General features: G+C 38.4%; 1 protein-coding gene across 1 annotated transcript in view; it reads left to right on the top strand.

Moving 5' to 3' along the window:
* The window catches only part of LOC139732911 (pregnancy zone protein-like), a 47,447-nt gene extending 29,549 nt beyond the window's left edge, over positions 1-17,898 (top strand). The window contains exons 20-30 of the mRNA XM_071643749.1: positions 542-628; positions 1,801-1,960; positions 2,682-2,940; positions 3,742-3,816; positions 6,975-7,134; positions 8,049-8,269; positions 8,618-8,851; positions 9,788-9,921; positions 10,611-10,773; positions 15,153-15,255; positions 17,552-17,898. Coding sequence (XP_071499850.1) covers positions 542-628; positions 1,801-1,960; positions 2,682-2,940; positions 3,742-3,816; positions 6,975-7,134; positions 8,049-8,269; positions 8,618-8,851; positions 9,788-9,921; positions 10,611-10,773; positions 15,153-15,255; positions 17,552-17,898 — 1,943 coding nt within the window. The remainder of the gene's footprint in view (positions 1-541; positions 629-1,800; positions 1,961-2,681; positions 2,941-3,741; positions 3,817-6,974; positions 7,135-8,048; positions 8,270-8,617; positions 8,852-9,787; positions 9,922-10,610; positions 10,774-15,152; positions 15,256-17,551) is intronic.
* Positions 17,899-19,921: the final 2,023 nt, after the last annotated feature.

Genomic DNA, 19,921 nt, shown 5'->3' with positions numbered 1-19,921 from the left:
TGAAGAGATTTTGATCCAGCGTCTGTTGAAATGTAGATATTGATAGGTTGTGTGATTCGTAAACATGTACATTATTCAAGCAATCATGATGAGGATCTACTGTAAAAGAAAATGCAATTTTCGTAGCTCTTTATGTCATTCTTGATAGTATGGCATTAAGATCAAAATACTAATGCAGGATAGTTCACATTCAGCTTTAAAGAATGATAAGGCAGTTTGATTAGTGTTGAGTATGAATGCACTCTGCTGCTACTCACCAATGGATAGACACATGATAACTATTTGTAACATCCTCTGAAGGCATTTAGAAGGGGATATAGGTATGGCCAATAAATTCAGCATCATGCCTGTATTCCTTCAGATTCAACATAATGTGTACTGCGACTTAATGGTAAGAATTATGAAATAGAGTGCATGTTTGATTTAATGTGGGATGGCTGGTTTGAGTATGTGTAACCTTAGATGTTACATTAACTACAGTGTATTCATTTATGTTATGTGGTGGTGGATTCTTGTACATTCTTCTTTGATGTTGATGTAGAGGAAGGTGGCAACTTGAAGATGTTTAACATCACTCTGCCAGCCAACAGAGTGGAAGGGTCTGCCAGAGGAAAGATATCCATGACAGGTGAGGTACACTTTTGCTACAGTTATTCTCAGTTGAAATATAAATGGGTATGTCATGTGTGAGGCCTTCAGTGATTCCACACTAACCCACCTCGGCAAAAGGGAGTAAGTGACATGAAAGTTTGTTGGTTTTTCTTTAAAACATGAGTAACCATAAATGTATGTTAATTACAAGGATATTAGTGCAAAGCGATGACATCTTGATGTATATATATCTTAGTTAGGTTTAGTGTTTCTGCTCAAAACTTTGTGTCTAAGCAGAACATGCCAAGTGTAATGTAAACCTATTGATATCTCCAATTTTGCAACCTGTCACATGCTTCCTATTGCAATAAGAGGGCTACATGGATGAGCAGACAGTTCAGATTTATTCTGAGCAGTGTGATATACATATTGTACTCCATGGCTCAGATTTATGACTATGAATTCGGGAGATTTCTGTACGTGATTGCATTTCCAGATTCTTCATTTTTCCTAGACACATGATTTTTTTAAAATCTATCCGTGATGTTACGATTGGCAAACTCTAGCTTCAAGATTTAATGAAATATTTGCAGTTTATTTCATGGAAGAAGGAAGAGATGGTGTTCACCTTCTGTATGTGTATGCAGGGGCAGATCCAGGAATTCTGTAATGAGGAGACGCCTTTACAAAATTAAAGGGGGTGCATGCCCCCCCCCCCATTTTTTCTTTTTGTTTCTTTTGTTTTAACAAAAAATAAAAATAAAGAGGGGCTACTTCATATCTGTTCCTGTACTGCACAAAACATGTTAACAGAGGATATTTGGTTTATTTTAGAGGATTTACAAGCTTTATATGGGTTTTTAATAGAATGATATCCAAAATTTGATCAACATTCTCTGTGTTTTCTGATATACTCTCTTCCTGCAGTGCTCCACATCCCAATTCTTGTCAAAAAAACAACAACAACAAACAAACATATTTTACTTAGTATCACCTGTCCAATCTATGGCTCACTTCTTTCAAAAATATGGACATTGAAAACTCATTCCTTCAAACAATCTTTCTGATTTTCCACATAAAAGTGCAAAACTCATTCATTTGTGTTTGTACGTTTTTGTTTGTATGTTTCCTTAAGTACATTGCACACTGTAGATACTGTTGTTATGATTGTCTCCTTGGTTGTCTTCTGTTGTCTTTATGTCTTTCCAGGAGACATGATGGGACCCAGCTTGTCCAATTTAGACCATCTCATCCAGCTACCAACAGGCTGTGGAGAACAAAATATGCTTGGCTTTGTTCCCAACATTGTTGCCCTGAGTTACCTCATCACCACCAATCAACTCACTCCCTCCATTGAAAACAAAGCAAGGTGCGATTCTAAAGCTGTATCATCAACTCTAAAACAAACTTGAGTGATCTTAAGTCTGATACGGTTTTTGGTACCCTGGGGTACCTGATTAAATAGAATTCCTCCATTTTGTGGAATTACATTGTATTTGTTTCTTTTTTAGCTCTGTGCCCTGGGCTACCAAAATATGGGAAAGGCAGTTTTTAGTGCTTTATTCAAGAAGAGTGTGTATCACTAATATACTGAAAGCTGTATGAATTAGTTTTCAATAATGGATCGTGGTTCTCTTAATATGAATAGGAAATTATTAAAGTATGTTCATTATCGCAAATAGAATTTTAATTTAAGTGTCAATTTTTCTCATGTAGATAAAAAGTGAGCAAAGAAAAGGGGATTCCATAGGGATTCAAACCTGAGACCTCTGGATTATTGCTAGACCGATGCTTTTACCAATTGAGCTATAGAAAGCTCCAGTATGGTGCAGTGTATGCGTTCTTCCCAGAAACCCCTTACACTGTAATTCTCAATGCTTGTATGGTCAGAATCTTACTAAAACCTGACATAAACCTGAGGGATAGATATCAATTTGGGGATAAATGTGAGGGATCACTGAAGTGACGCAGCTCTTTGAATATGAATGTGGTCAGTTCTCCTTCGGTTGTATTTATTATTGGTTACTGCCGGTTATGCAGCTACAGTAGACTCTTCCAGAGTTCATGAAGTCATGTTTATGATATCACAGTTTCAACATGAAGCGAGGATACCAACGGGAGCTGAACTACCGGCACAGGGACGGCTCTTACTCGGCGTTTGGTGAGAACGATGAAGAGGGAAGCACTTGGCTGACTGCCTTTGTGGTGCGCTCCTTTGCCCAGGCGGCGGAATACATCTTCATAGATGAGGATGACCTGGATGTTAGCATCTCGTGGCTGAAGAGACTCCAAGACCAGGAGACGGGGTGTTTCCAGTCCAGAGGGAGGGTCATTCACAAGGGGATGAAGGTAAGAAGCAGGGGCAGATCCAGGAATTCTCTAAAGGGAAAGCATCTTTGTAGAATTAAAGGGGCGCGCATGCACCCCCTCCCCCATTTTTTCCTTTTATTTCTTTTGTTTTAACCAAATATAAAGAGGGGGCGTGCACCCGATGCCCTCCCCCCCCATCCCCCCCCCCCCCCCCCCCAATCCGCCACTGAGATGTGTTCTTGTTTGGAGAAAAATTTTGTCTATATTATCATGATGTGGTCTCCAGAATGAGAGCTTTGTAATTTGACGTGTTATGATGGTCTTGATGTACTCCTCTTTGCATCCTGTTTTATCCACATGATGTAACAAATCATGGACTGGATCTGTTTGTCAGTGGAACATTCTTAGTACATGAGTCTATTTTAGAGCCTTTGAATGTGCATGAAATGATATGTCAAGTGTTGATGGACCTTTCTCTGAGGAATAAGTGAGATATGTGTGGGAACATACATGTGTCGAAAGATGTTGTTTTTGAAATGATGAAAAAGCAAATATAGTCTTTTGCGATGACACTCACTAATGCCAGCCAGTCGATTAGAAAAACTGCATGCTCATTTGGTCTTGCTTGTGATTATTAATTGTATGGATAGAATATATTCCACTTTTTCGTAGTGTTCTCTTGTCTGAAGTGATATGTTGTAATAGCAGTCTATAAACATGTGATTATTTAATACAACATGCCTTACTTTTCATGTATATATATATATATATATATATATATATATATATATATATATTATATTTCTTCTTTTTTTTTGTATGTTTGCATGGTGACTGCAGGGTGGAGTAGACAGTGAGCAGACTCTAACAACCTACATCCTCCTTACCATGCTGGAATCAGGGCTCACTAGAAGTGTAAGTACATTAATTGTACAGAACTATACAGTACCAAAAATAAATCTGAAGATCTTTAGGGTCAGCGCTGGACCAGTATGTTTGTTGTTATCTAACTTGGCCCAGGAATTCAGCGAGAGGGCCGGTGAATGTCCATCTGCCATCTGTGGGTCAACTTCAATGTTTGAACTGTCACCTTAGGTGCAGTTATGCTCCACAAAACTACACATAGTTTCACAACAGGGTATTTTGCTTCGTACAGTTTGGGCAGCGTGACTGCAACCTTCTCGATAAGCTACCAGCGAAACATCCCAGCTCGAAAAAAAATATCAGAAAAATATTAGAAAAATATTCCAAAAATCACCCAAAAAATATATTTTTACGGTATTTTTGTATCTAAAAAATACCCAAAAAATATATTTTTGAAAATATATTTTTTACGTTCAGTTTTGGAACACCGAATACTGTATGTTAAAAATATATTTTTTGAATATTTTTTGTCACATCGTGCTGCTACAGCAAAAAGATACTGTAAAAATATGTTTTCTAGGTATTTTTAGTGCCTTTATCATTTGGGGCTACAAAAATACTGCAAAAATATATTTTTCAAATATTTTTGTTTTACATTTTCAAGTTTGGACAAAATGAATTTCTTGAGTTATGTTGATGTTTGAGCTTATCCTAGAAACACATAGAATGTCCATTCGGTATATGTGAAGTCATTATCCATATCCAAATTAACCTTTCATAAACATAACCCTGCAATTAGTCTTAGAATCTAGGCCTATGTAAACCATGTATCTACACCCTATACCTAGTTGGTACAAGACACATCACACTAACTTATATAGGGCCATTTTGTTATAATGTTTTACGGCATGGTTACCAAGTAAATTACACTTTTGATATTGAAAAATGAAAATGCCTCCTCATAACAAAAGTTGAAATTATGAATACCACAACAATGATATTGAGTAAACTTTCTAACACAGTTTAATGCTTAATGTAATCATAAAAACAATCAAAACCATATTTTTTTATTTTTCCATTCCAAGAGAATTTGAATAGCTCATGAATATGCATGATCAGTAGAAATCAGTGAAAACCAACAGGTATTATGGTTAATGGGTTTTAATCTGGTATGAACTGGTAAGCAAGCCCAGTCAGGTACATGGCTTTCAAGTGTCAACAAACTGTTTACACACAAATTAACATGCACACGCACACACACACACACACACATACACACACACACACACACACACATATATATATATATATATATATATATATATATATATATATATATATATATATAAATATTGCTGCACAAACACACACAAGAGCATTATACATACCTGGTCTACACAATAGTCTGCTAGTTTGATTGTCAACTTCAATTTGTACCAACTGAATTCACTTTTACCACAGATTTACCACATTTTTAATTTTAAAGCATATTTTAATGCTTTATTTATTAATTTGTTTTTCACTAATTAAGCTGAAAAAATACGGGAAAAATATAAATAACATTTCAAATTTGACAAAAATATCCGAAAAATATCCTATTTTTAGAGTATTTTTACAAACTGTCAAGAGCGTTTATAGGGAAGATGAAAAAATATAGAAAAAATATTCGTCTCATCTCAAGACTCAAAAAAATACCCACAAAATATGCCATTTTCAGAGTATTTTAAAAAAATATTGATAAAATATGGTATTTTTAGAGTATTTTTCCAAAAAATCTCACAAAAATATGCAGTTTGAAAGAAAATACTCAAAAAATATCCAAAAAATATATTAAAAATATATTTTTTAGTTGGAAAAAACGACTGGGGATATCCCACGATACCTCCTGCATACACATTGCAAGATTCTATGTGTAGTTTTGTGCAATGTGACTGCATCCGGCTGAAACTTCCAAGAAGTTTGTGACACCATAATCGATCCATTCTTGTTGTTTACGCACATTGTGCATACTTTTGTACAATGTTGCTTGTTGGCATTGTTTTCCTACAAGAGACCAAGACTACAGGTACCTGTAGTTTCCTGTCACTGAAAGTATGTATAGTTTTGTGTATAGTGTGACCACATGCTCTTCTTGAAGTTATTGGGAAGCAAACTATACATAAAGTGTGACCACGGCTCTTGTGACCCAAATCTCTGCAGTGAATTCTGCGGACTTTAACAATGCTGATAATTGCACTAACATTGATGACAATATCAACAACAATGATAGTATTGAGAGTGAGGAATAATTTTAGGCAACAATATTTCATAAAACTGGGGGGATAGTGGATACAATCTGAATATGACAAACATAATGAAATTATCTGATTTCATTTTTGGTCAAATGAAGTTTGAGGCTTTAACCAATTGAAGACTAGTTCCGAGTGTTCTCGGGCAGATATCTTTGTGGAATATGTGTTATAGCAAAATCAGTGCGTCATCAACGGGTTAAGATAGAGGTCACATTCTGGAATTTCATGTCTGGTGTCATAAACTCATAGTCATGATTCAGAGTCATTGTAGATATAAGCTTTCCAAAGATTAGGATGTTGATGAAGTAGTTTTTAAGGGTGTTTTAACTCTTATGGAGTCATCGTGCGTCATCAGACACAGTGCTAAGCTAGACTGCAAAACCCTCGATCGGCAGTCATACCAGCTGTCATGATGAATATTTATTTACCCACAATGCACTAAGTCAACTTTTCAGACATCCGCTCACTACTGCATACAGGCGTAGAATCAGATTCTAACCGATTATACACTTTCTGTGGAAACAACTCAGGTCTGTGTTAGCGCGTATTCAATTAACGCGTTAACAAAATTCCAATTGTATCGGATTCTGTGTAGAAACACGCTGATTGTGGTCATTCATTATCCATTGTGCGTCATCTGTTGTGCGTCTTGCATAAATTTGCTACATTTTTATCGTTTTCTCAAAAAATCCAAGACATGTTTTCACACCCTTTATTTAAATTTTCTCAAGATCATGTGGCATGAATATTATTGGAATTCATATTTAGTGTATAAAAAGAGTTCTGATACGACAGTCACTCTTATTTCTTCTTGTCCCCCCCCCCCTTTTTTTGAAGATGGTCTTCCCCATGCATGCTTCACAGTATGCACATTTCACCACTTTATAATGTTTGTGTGATTGACATCCTCATCTGTAGGATCCCATGATCCAGGATGCAGTTCGCTGTGTAACCAGGGAGATTGAGGCACTGGAGGACACATACGCCTTGGCCCAGCTGGCCTATGCCCTCACCCTGGCAGAAAGCGTCCATAAAGATACTGTCTTGGAGAAGTTAGAATCACAAGCTATCAGTGAGGGTGAGTGATTAGATGAGCCAAACTTGATTTTAATTAGGAGTTGGAGTGTGTGTGATGCTTTCTTGCACTTTTAGTAAACTTTATTCAGTTTTGTGTTTGAGTGCCTGTTGCTTTTGATCAATTCTGTTGATCTTTCTTTGATTGTTTATGGGAGAGCTTGTTGCTTTTAGTCTCTCGTATTGATATGGAAAATGCTTCATTGATCAAAACTGAATGCAGAGAGATAATTTTGGAGACACATTGGCCTAAGCGTGTGGTTAATTTGGAATGTAGAAGGGAGTTATCTAGAATGTTGGTATAATCATGTTGTTAATCTGGGGGATGAGAAAAGCATCTTACATTGAAAATTGAATAGATACAAAAACTGACAGACTTAACAATGCAGAAAATGGACAGAAAACTCTTGTGCAGAACTCTGCTGTGCAGAACAGAACATGATTACTGCTGCAGTGTGCAGGATTTCACTGTCAACTACTCTTTCAGGCAGTTTTGTGACTGAAAATAGGATAGATGACCTGACCTTCCATCAAAAGTCATATCTCTTCCTGCTTACATAATTTTAGCAACTTTTTATTGACAAAGTGGATAAACTTGTATGATGAATAGATTATCAAAACTATCAAATTTTGAAATTAGATATTATGACAAAAGAGTAACAACAGCAACAGTAAAGCATTCTGCTACTAAACCAGATGCAGATTTAAAGGCTGTTAATACTTTCATGATAGCTGCTTAGTTTGTAGCGTCACTGCTTCTGAACTGTCTTTTAAATCACCAATTACAATGTATTAACCCATTCTGTACTGAATTCTGAAATGTCCATGGACTTAATACGCAGGCCACCAGGTTCCCGTGTGCAACAGGTTACATGCTCTTATTTCCCAATCCAATCTGTACCTCTGATTTATACCCAGATGGTCTGAAGTACTGGCAGTCAAACAGACGACAGGTAGCCACGTCCAGTGACCAGTACTCCCACCAGGCAGCCAGTATGGACATCGAGATAACGGCCTACATTCTTCTCGCTCATATCACTGGGGCCAAGAATGTGTCTCATGCTATGAAGCTTGGCAACCCAATGGCAAGGTGGATTGTCTTACAGAGGAACAGTGATGGAGGATTCTCCTCAACCCAGGTGAGACCAAGAAGAGCTTCTTAGTAACTCATCAGCTGTATATATAGTCATGCACCTCAAATACAGTACTGTATGGAAGGAATGGTTAGAAAGTCCCCATAAAGCAAAAATTTTTTAAATTTTGCCCATGTTAGAACAGTGATTTTGTAGCTTAAGTGTAATGAATTGCACAAATGGTTTGTTGTGTCTCCTCTTTTAGATTGCAAATGGAAAATAAAAATGTCATGAGTTAATTGTTCCCCCCGTAATAGCTTGATACTCAGTTTCTATTAAAATTTGTGAAGACTCTATTGATGGTCAACACTTCTTAAAGTGACACCAGCTCCACATCTTTCTCCCATCTCGTAGGATACAGTGGTGGCACTGCAGGCATTAGCCGAGTTTGCCAAGATATCATACAGCGATGCCATTAACATCAAGGCGACTGTGACTGCTGTCAGTCCTGAGAGAGCCGGTAACGTAGAGACACACGCCTTCACCATCAATGCCTTAAACAGCCTGGTCCTACAGGAACATCCCCTTCAGATTCTCCCTGCCCTGGTCACACTGCAGGCTACAGGAACTGGATGCGCTCTCTTCCAGGTGTGGTTTTTAGATTACTATAACAGCTGCCTCTGCACTCCCTCATGCATGATCCTTTGTGTACTTACCTACATATGTATCTTGTTTTAAGTCCCCAAAGATATAGGGGACATGAGGTATACAGTTCGACCTCGATTATCCGGCCATGTCGGGACTGGCGCTCATCCGGATAAGCGAATTGGCCGGATATGGGAGACACAATGTCAATGTATATACATGTAGCTGCCGTCCAAGCTGCCGTCCCAGCGCACTGGCAGCTGGGCAGGTAGCGTACCCCGCAACGGTGGTGTAATCTATGCTAGCCTGCGCAAAATTGTAGTCCCTTCTTCACAAAAATAAAGTATATCTTGTAGGTAAATCGTGCGAGTTTTGTAGATATTTTAATTGAGTTTAAAGTCACTGTTTTTTCTCAATTTTTGGATGAAAAAAAAGTCCTTCACTGCGTGAACGCGTCCGGATAATAGAGATTTCCGGATAAAAGGAGGCCGGATAATCGAGGTCGAACTGTACATGTTATTATTAGAGCTTAAATACTTGAATGATATATACATTTTGGAAACAAAAGGAGTGGACTCCTTCAAATGTTTGTATGTGATATTGCCACATGGATATGTAACGCACTTTAATGATTTCCATTATCTTCATTATAAAACTTTCATGAGCCTCTTTATATCCATGACTTTGCTGCATAATTGAATGCTTTTCATGACATAAATGTTGATATTAGAAGTTTTCTTTGTAGTGGTTGATGAGCTGGTATATCAGCTGAACCGTGATGGGTTTGAGCAATAATGCTGAAACTAGTTCACTGTCATGTACATACATGTGCATACATTGTGACGTTTGTATAGCAACTTTCCTACAGCAATAACAATATATCAGACATTATTCAAATTATTGAATTCTAACTCTTTCAATCAATCCATATCTTTACAGGTTGCCACTGTTCACAATGAGATTCCAGAGACCCCTGAGGATGCTGGGTTTGAGCTGGATGTCACAATTCTGGAAGCCTACCGGCCCTCAAAGAAAGACAAGTGTTTGAATTATTTCATCAAGATATGCTCCAGGTTAGACAAGATTTGTGTGTTCATGTAGACGTCTTTCTCAGAGAATTTTATCCAGTGCGTGATTCATTTGATAAAGCCTTTCATTTTGTCACATCAACAGCAAAACAGTGAAGGGTGACAGTTCTTTTCACTAAACATATGTGTAGTAAACAGATTTAAAATGTCTGCCCACATATGTTTAATTTGCACCAGCAGAGCCAGAAACTAATTTGTAGGTGCATGTATTATATGTGTGAAAGTATTATGTGTGTACAGAAAATCATCATTATTTGAGGAGTTCTGAACTTCTTTGAGTTTTTATGTGAGAATCATTTACCTCAAGGCAGTCCAGAGGAATGGAAAAAAGGCTGTGCAGTTTAGTATTAAAAACATGCAATGATTTAGAGTAAAAATATCACATGGTTAAATATGTATTCATTTCGATGTCTGTTGTGAGCATTCAGTTGCAATGATATAAAAATGAATGCATCATCCCAGGTTGCATGTTGATTTTACATGGAAATACCTTTTATAACTTCTGCAGTTTTTTTTGTGAATGTAGAATGACTATTCATTTTCTCTGCAGTATATTTTAATAACTGATTTGTGTAGTATTTGATTACAGTTGTATGCAGGTGTAAAAAGATGTTGTTTGATTTCAAAACTCTAAGTGAGCTAATTTCTTTTTATTGGTATTCGTTGTATCTCAGGTACACAGGCAGTGATAATGAATCTAACATGGTGATAATTGCTGTCAAGATGGTGTCGGGTTACTATCCCGACAAGGAATCTCTCCGGCTGCTCCAAAAGCAACACAAATCCTTGCAGCGCTATGAGGTTGATGGCAAGAATATCTTCTTTTACTTTAATGAGGTGAGAGTCAGTGACATACATTACTCTACTCGAGTATATGCTACATATATTCAAGTGCTTTAAATTTTACTTGCTCAAGAGAAATCTGTATTAACCATTAACATTCACTTTAATGGAGTTGTACAATGAGGGAAGCTTTTCATCAGATTTTGTGATGATTTGAAATCATTCTTTTTAAATGTCAACTTCAAATCACTTCACAGATCAATGCAGACCAACTGTTTGAAATACTCACATGTACATGTGATATTTACTAATCCTAACCCTAAGCCATGCCTAATCTTCATCTTCACAAGTGATATTGAACAAGTGGTAATACAGTATAGAGAAGCTTACCATAATCAAACAAACACAATGATTTTTGGAAAAATTTTGTTATTGATTGATATTGATATGATTATTCCCAACAATTGGAATGATCATAAGAATTGGTTGTGTATTCTTGACAGTGGAAAATTTGATAATGCTTTGTTTCAAGTAACTGAAGAATATATGAAGCTGTGTGATACTTTTTCTCACAGCTTTTTAAACTTATCAAAGGCTTTAAAGTTCAAGGTGTACACATTGTTGTGTTATGGAGTAGGACTATGTGGCAGTTTCATAACACAAAAGTAAAGAGAGACGCAGAAATAAGGTTTGATTCAGAGACGGTACTGGAGGTACATCTTGCTGGCTTGAGGCTTTATTGGTACGGACCTCACGGCCCTAGTAACGGTGGTGTACATGCGCGTACAATATAGTGCCGTTGCCAAGGGCATACTATAACTGGTTACATTATACAACATCCCCCTCTCCTTAAAGAAAGTTACAGAGTGTACCTTTTATCACACCAAGTTTGTTTTCTATGCCAGTACCAATACTTTTGAAATTCGCATTCAAACTAATTAACAAACTGCAACGCTTTTGTCGTTTTCATATAACAGCTAAAACAGTAAAGTGTATGCATGCTTCTCAAAACATTCCATTTAGGTTGCACACTTATGACAGGTACATAATACACATTTCAACTAACTTCATTCATCTAGTGATTACTACAACTGTAGTTGTATGCGTCGGTGTGTATGCAACCGAATGATGCAAAGGTACCTCTTTTGCTTGCTAGTTAACACAGAAACCTTCAACGTTTATAAACAATTCAGAGTTAATAATGAATTACAAGACTCTATTGACCAGAATTTGTCGTATAGTTAACAAAGGCTCTCTGATAGAGCTGTTCTGCAGTTAACAAAGATCAACAAAATTTGATAAGTTGGGTGTCTGAAGACTGAAATGGATACTATTTAACACATTGTGTTATCACAATTTCAACTCTTGTATTCTTATGTATATAAGTGTCCACATTAATCACTTCTCACATAAAAGAGTAGGACATTATAATAATCCATCAGTGTTGTTTATAACAGTACAACCTGGTATATCATAATGTAACAACAATGTTCAGGAGTCTACCCAGTCTTTGGGGCTATGCAATTATGTTGCATGACTCATTATCAAAATTTAGAACTTATATACATCATCTCCTCCCACATTACGCATTTGAAGATATCTCATCTATGCGTGTATGTACACTATGTGTCTCGATAACGCAGTGGCTTTCTGACCACTCTACCGGACCTAGTAACTGTGGTACCTGGCTCCAACTGCTGGTAACCAGTCCTTCCAGTTTTTAGGATTGGTTTGGGAGGGAGTTGTGTTGGAGTGTTCTGTGGTTCTGTTACATCTCCATCAGCGAAGCTCACACGTCTACGTACTGGAAGCATTGCTTCTGTGCTTTGTGGAGGGGTTTTGACGGAAGGAACTTCGCGAAGGTGGGAACGGTTCCTCCTGAGCCGTGTTCCATTGGGTGTCTCCACCTCATAGGAGTGCGGTTCCTTGCAGACTTTTGTCACCTGGGCAGGGATCCATGTTTGGTCCTGGGCATCTCGGAGTCTAACTCTCTGTCCCACGTGTAGTGCCGGAAGACTGGGTCCCACCATCTTGTCATGGTCATCCTTCATTCGCTGCTGTCGTTTCACCAGATTGTCATAGATGTCATCTGAGTTACGATGACTGGAGACGTGGTGACTGGGAAGGGTAGTGCGTATCTGTCTTCCGAGCAGGAGTTCTGCTGGGGAGGGAAGATTGGATCCCAGTGGGGTTGCACGGTAGTGAAGAAGTGCAATCTGGATATCTTGACCAGTTTCCTTGCATTTCTTCATGAGGGATTTGATGGTCCTCACATTCCTTTCAGCCATCCCGTTTGACCGGGGATATCTCGGCGATGAGGTTGTGTGCTTGATTCTCCACTTCTCGCACATGGTTTTGAACGGTTGACCAGCATATTGGGGTCCATTGTCTGAAACAATCTGTGCTGGTACTCCAAAGAGGCTGAATGTTGCGCTGACTATATTTGCAACTGTCCTACTACTCGTGTTTGGGAGTTTGTGGACAAGGGGATACTTTGAGTAGTAGTCTGTTATCAGCAGATAGTCTCCTTCCAGGGTGAACAGATCAGTGGCTAATTTGGTCCACGGGGAAGGTGGGATCTCGTGTGGTTGAAGTGGTTCCTTCTGGTTCCTAGCTTGGTGGGCTTGGCATGCCTCACATGCTTTCACGAGTTTCTCAATGTCACTGTCTATTCCAGGCCAGTATACTGTCTCTCTTGCCAGCCTTCTCGTTCTCTCTATCCCCATGTGGCCTTGGTGCAACTGACTCTTGATGTCATCCCATAGTGATTGAGGAATTAGAACTCGCTTCCCCTTGAATATCACACCGTTTGAGATGCCGATTTCATCTCTGAATGGCCAGAAGCTTCTCATAGAAGTAGGGAGTTCCTTGATTGTATCAGGCCATCCGGTGACAACTGTTTGCCAGAGTAATTTGAGGACTGGGTCTCTGGCTGTCTCATCTTGCAGTTGCTTCTGCTTTGGTTCCTCAAAGCTTGTTAGGTCCACTCCGTGAAAGTCCACAATGTCCAAGTGTACTTCATCCACTTGCTAGTCAAGTGGAATGTCTTGTCTCTTGTGGGGATTTGGCAGTCTGCTCAGGGCATCTGAGAGTACCATGTTCTTGCCTGGCTTGTAGCGTACCTGGCAGTCATAACCTTGTATCTTGATCAGTAGGCGTTGGAGACGAGGTGGTGCACTTGCAAGTGGCTTCTTCCAGATCATCTCAAGGGGTTTATGATCTGTTTCCACCGTGAATGTCCTTCCAAACAGGTAAGTATGGAACCTTGTGATGCCAAATACTAGTCCAAGTGCTTCGCGCTCGATGTTTGAGTAGTTTGCCTGTGCAGGTGATAGGCTTTTGGATGCAAATGCTACTGGAATTCCTCCTTGTAGAAGGCACGCCCCTAGGCCTTTCTGGGAGGCATCTACTTCAACAGTAGTCTCTTCCTGAGGATTGAAGTACTTCAGGCATGATTCAGAAGTGATTGCCTGCTTCAGATCATCAAAAGCATGTTGGTGATCCTCCTGCCAGAGGAATGGTACGTCTTTCTTGAGTAGGTCCCGAAGTATGGACGAACGTTCCGCGTAGTTGGGAATGTATGGTGCCAAGTACGTGAAGAATCCGAGACTCCTCTGCAGGTCATCCTTGTCCTGTGGTGTGGGCATCTGACGAACATCTTCCACTTTCTTCGGGTCGGGGCGTATGCCATCAGCTGTGTAGACAGAGCCAAAGAACTCTATGTGGTCTGTCTTGATGTGGCATTTGGTGCTATTGAAGACTAGTCCTTCACGTCTGGCTGTCTCCATGAGCTGGAGGAGGTTGTGGTCATGTTCGGCTTCTGTCTGGCCGAAAACAGCAATGTCATCTGCAATCCCTACACAGCCAGGGACCTGTGCAATGATGTGGTCCATGTGTTCCTGGAATATATCCTGGCTTACCGACAGTCCAAACGGTAAGCGCTGGAAGCAGTAGCGACCAAAGGGTGTCCTGAAGGTGGTCAACTCTTGTGATTTCTTCTCCAAGTGTACAGACCAATAGCCCGATTTTGCATTAAGTTTCGAGAAAAACTTGGCACCGCTGAATGCTGGGTTCAGCTCCTCTAAAGTAGGTATCTTGTGAGGGCACCTTCGAAGAGCATTGTCATTTCGATGGCGTGGGTTCGTATCCCACCGCTGCCACCATGTTGTGTTATGGGGTAGGACTATGTGGCAGTTTCATAACACAAAAGTAAAGAGAGACGCAGAAATAAGGTTTGATTCGGAGACGGTACTGGAGGTACATCTTGCTGGCTTGAGGCTTTATTGGTACGGACCTCACAGCCCTGGTTACGGTGGTGTACATGCGCGTACAATATAGTGCCGTTGCCAAGGGCATACTATAACTGGTTACATTATACAACACACGTTAATACATAACATTTTGTAGCACACTTTGCGTTCTTTATTTAACAGCTGACCAGTGAAGACACCTGCCTGGTGTTCTCTGTTACCAAGGAGATGACTGTTAAGGATGCTAAACCAGGCATCGTTGAAGTCTATGACTACTACGATAAGGGTAAGATTAAATTCATTTTTTGTTTCTGCCTTACTCTATAAAAGACAGTCACTGTGAAGTTTTTAGGATGCAGAAAGATGGCATATTATCATAAAATACTGCATAAGACACGATTATACGCTGTCCACAAACAAAAAAGGAACTTTAGGATTGATTTACAGTAGGTAGTTACTGTTTTGAATTTCGAAAAGCAATTTTAGCTGTTGTAAGCCGTCAAAGTCCCTCTCAGTAATTAGTAATAACACACTTCGGCAAAGAAACCTTCTGAATGATACATACGTGTATGACTCTTTAATGACTCTCACACAAAAACCCAATGTTACTGTACAGGAGAGAATGCACTGGTAACTCAACCACTAGAATTTATACAGGAGGAATGTGTCACACTGCCATTAATCATATAATGTCCTGTCTCAGTGTCTTCCTGTGTCACCGTGTCTCACTGGGCATTCACACGTACCAAGATTGCTTAATTCGAAACATGATTGTAATTAACCAGTTGAGGACGGTTTCACTTTGCTACAACATGCATTTCCCATAGACACTTTCCCGAGTATACTCCGGACTCGTCCCCAACAGGTTGAGCAAACTAGAATCGTGTTTCAAATTAAGCAAACTTTCGGTGTGAATGCAAACTGGAATTGCAGAGGAAGATTTGAAACTTAATTACAATCGTGCCGCAAATGAATGTTCGCTGGTGTTTTTAATCGCGTCTGACCAGAATTAAGTAATGAAACTAGCGTGTGACTTAACTACAATCGTGTTTTGGGGGGTTACTGTGACCTTCCAATCACTCCTGCAGAAAGAAGGCTCAAGAGTGATTGACGGGAACTTGGCAAGACGCCCAACCTCTCCTCCTCGCTCTGAAATTCAGAATAACAGAATCCGTGAAGTAACAATTCCTGTAGTGTAAATGAACAATGATTCGAATCGTAATTGATTTGATTTGATTTATTTATTCTCCGTATGGCATCATTTACAATTTTTTTTTTTATCAACATAATCAAACATAATATATACAAATATGATACTCATTATAGCTAGTTTCTACAATTTCAACAATTTTGATAACAAATACATTTGTGACATAATTACAGTACATGTGTTATGCAATGTATTTCACATGGTCTTTCCAACTCAGATTTTCATTAATTATAATCCCAAGGAACTTAGTAGATGATTTCTTCTCAAGAAAAATACCATCTATTTTTAAATACATTCAAAATCACTATCAATATTTTTCCTCGGATGTTTGAAATGAATATAATTCGTTTTATGTAAATTCAAAGATAAAGCATTACTTTTAAACCACTGAGACAATTTGGATAATTCAGCATTTAATGATCTAATAAGACACCAAAAATCTGAGTTGGAGAGAAATACATTTGTATCATCAGCAAAAATTATGTATTGTAATATATTGGAAGCATTGGGTAAATCATTGATATACAATAAAAATAACAATGGCCCTAATACTGACCCTTGCGGTACGCCACATTCCATCAACACTGTATGAATAACTTGCGAACAGCTTGAGAGCAGTTCCTCTTATACCGTAATAATGTAACTTTGACAATAAAATGGAACGGTAAAGAGTATCAAATGCTTTGCTCAAGTCCATGAAAACACCTACAACATGCTTTTGGTCAGCTAAAGCATTTGATACTCTATCATATAATTGAGCTAGTGCCAAGTCAGTTGAATGTGATTTCCTGAATCCATACTGATCAGGATGCAGAATATTGTGTTTGGTCGAGTAATTTTCTAATCTATAATTGTATATGATTCTTTCCAATATTTTAGAAATACTAGGTAACAAAGAAATGGGTCTGTGATTACTAATACATGAAGAATCATCTTTTTTATACACAGGAATAACTTTTGCGATCTTGAGTGGGGTGGGGAATATTCCGGATGATAAAGAGAGATTGAAGATAATGAGAGAGAGGCAATTGTGTTTGTAATTGTGTATTAAATTAAGCAAACTCGGTACATATAGAAGGCCCCGAGTCATCTGAAGTTAAAGCATCATGAGAAGACATGATCCTTATCGAAGAAAAGGGCATTCATGATACAAACCTGTATGTTCATGTATTTCTGTGTTTAGTCATATCCATTCAGGTGATTATCATTTGTTATCATTTATATAAAAGTTACTATTCTGACATACCTGGCAGCAACACTTTTCTGAGAGTGCTTCCAATGCTAGAAAATTTTGATGTTTACTATACTACTAAAATCTGTAACAAAGATTTTGAGATATTTTTCTAAAACATTGTTTTTGTGTTGTCTCTAGCCATCAATGTTAAGAAACAGTACAACATCGACTGTGAAAGGAGCCCACCTTCCTGGAATCCGTCGGTTCTCTTCACCGTTCCTGGAGAGCCAGGAGAGGAGGATGAGAGTAGTAAGGATGGCATGCGCCCTCTACCGTTCATTCTCGCCGCTCTCCGCAGTGTGGATGGCCTGGTCATCTTCCAACCACCCGAAACCCCCGAGGAGGGACCGGACGTCGTTGACATTGAAGATTCAGAGGGAACAGATGGAGGGAATGTAAATGGGAATGAGAAAAATCCAGAGCTGAATCCCATTTCACCTGCCAGGAATTTAGGACCATCAGATGGTGAGCTGCACTCCTTTTAGTTTTTGTATTCTCTGTATTAAGCCCTATTTAGTTGTATATTTTGTGAGATGAAATCTGCGTTCTTTGCATTTATGCTGTGTATTTGATTCTTCATGCCCTGTTGGGCTTGACGGATTACAAATCAGGGGCGGATCCAGGGAGGGCCGCAACCGGCGCATGCCCCCCTTTTTTTTTTGTTGAAACAAAAGAAATAAAAAGAAAAAAAATGGGGGGAGGGGTGCGTGCACCCCCCTTTAATTTTGTAAACACGCCCCCTCTTTACGGAATTCCTGGATCCGCCCCTGCAAATGACCCTTTGCCATCAAAGACTCATGTTTTACCAAACATTAATTTTCCAATTTTGGCAATATCAAGTTGACCACTATCATATTATGGAATTATCACATTCTTAACCGTTATCACATCATTACCATTATCCCATTTACATTACCATATCATTTGTACCACTTTGTTTCCTGCAACCGACAGCAGCAGCAGAAGAAAGACAGCAACCAGATAAAACAATTATCAGAAAAGTCAGTGAAAGTCTTATAGTGACACTGATTGCTTTGGTGATGCTCGTGCTGCAGAAAGTATTGGCACAGCAGGAGCAACAATTGTGATGTTGATGATTTTTGTCAGTCGTATTTAATCATCATCATCAATATGAATGTCTTATCATGTTGTATCCTTAAGCTTGATGGATGCAATTTTGATGACAGTGATGATGGTGTTGATGATTATATGATCATAATATCTTATTACAATATATAGCTATAACTTCTATAAGCTTTATAAACTTAATTTGATGACAGTGATGATGCCAATGGTGTGAGGATTGGTTAAAGTTGTATTTTTAGTATTAGCAGAAGCAGTATTGATAACAGTGTATTGCAGTAATGATATCTCTTTGTACACTGATTTTCATAGTTAAAATTGAAGACAAAGTTTACCTTTACTCCATGCTGATTTTTCTCTTTATCTTAAAATCGGTTACTTTACCCAATTTGCTTTCTAGTCAAAATGAATATTCCTAAGTTATTTTTGATATATTTACATGTAAATGATTGTCTTGACTTCTTTTTTCTCCTTACTCAGTGTTTATCCTTTGCCCTGCTGGTCAAAAGTTTGTGGATCGCCTCTTGCGATGTGTTCGTAAGTTGTCAAGATTTGAGCTTTAATAAGATACATTAATTAATGACTATATTTTTAGTGTCAAATTACTCTGTTTGCGAACATGAATGACATATTTGCCAACAGTATTTAGAGCAAAGTGAACATGCATTCTTTTGAAAGATCCCGTAAGTCTCATACAGATTGTAGCTATTCACAGAAAACTGAAATTCTTTAGTGTCAATTTACTGTGTTTGTGAACATAAAATGACATATTTGTCAACAGTAATGAGAGCAATGTGTTCATGCATTCTTTTGAAAGATCCCATAAGTCTCATACATATTGTAGCTATTCTCAGAACAAATCACTGTGAAATTTCCAAGTTATCAAAGGCAAAGAAGTGGGTGGATTAAGTTAATGATCCATCAGGAGATAAAACTATCAAGCAGGGGATTACAAACTGTACATAGTTATCTACAGTTAGGATAGGCTTAAAAGTTTCCACTGAATGTAACTTAGAGGGTGTGTACAGTTCTGGTTGAGGTGAGGATTTATCTTTTAAAGTTTTGCGAGATATTCAGAAACCACTCTATGAGATGTCAAAGAGCATGCAATTCTAAGGGGTATCAAAAGTTTATTTGATGAAAGTCGGTTTTGAAATGGCTGAGATATCCAAAAACAAGGTGAAACAAAGAGATCCTAATAAAAGGCGTGGCATGTCGCCTCTTATTATCATCACTTTTTTTTGGATATCTCTGCCATTTGAAAACCGATTTCATCAAATAAACGTTGAATCCTTCTTAAAATTACATGCTCGTTCATATTTCATTAGGGGTTTCTCATTATATCACTTTGGAATGTTCAAAACATGAATCCCCACCTCAACCAGTACTGTACAGTCCCTTTAAATTGTTCAAGATTTGGACACC

This window comes from Diadema antillarum, unplaced genomic scaffold (assembly GCF_040938485.1).
Source record: "Diadema antillarum isolate AM-2024a unplaced genomic scaffold, OU_Dant_1.0 seq00000455_RagTag, whole genome shotgun sequence".
Lineage (NCBI taxonomy): Eukaryota > Metazoa > Echinodermata > Echinoidea > Diadematoida > Diadematidae > Diadema > Diadema antillarum.
This window is presented reverse-complemented; position numbering and strand designations above follow the sequence as displayed.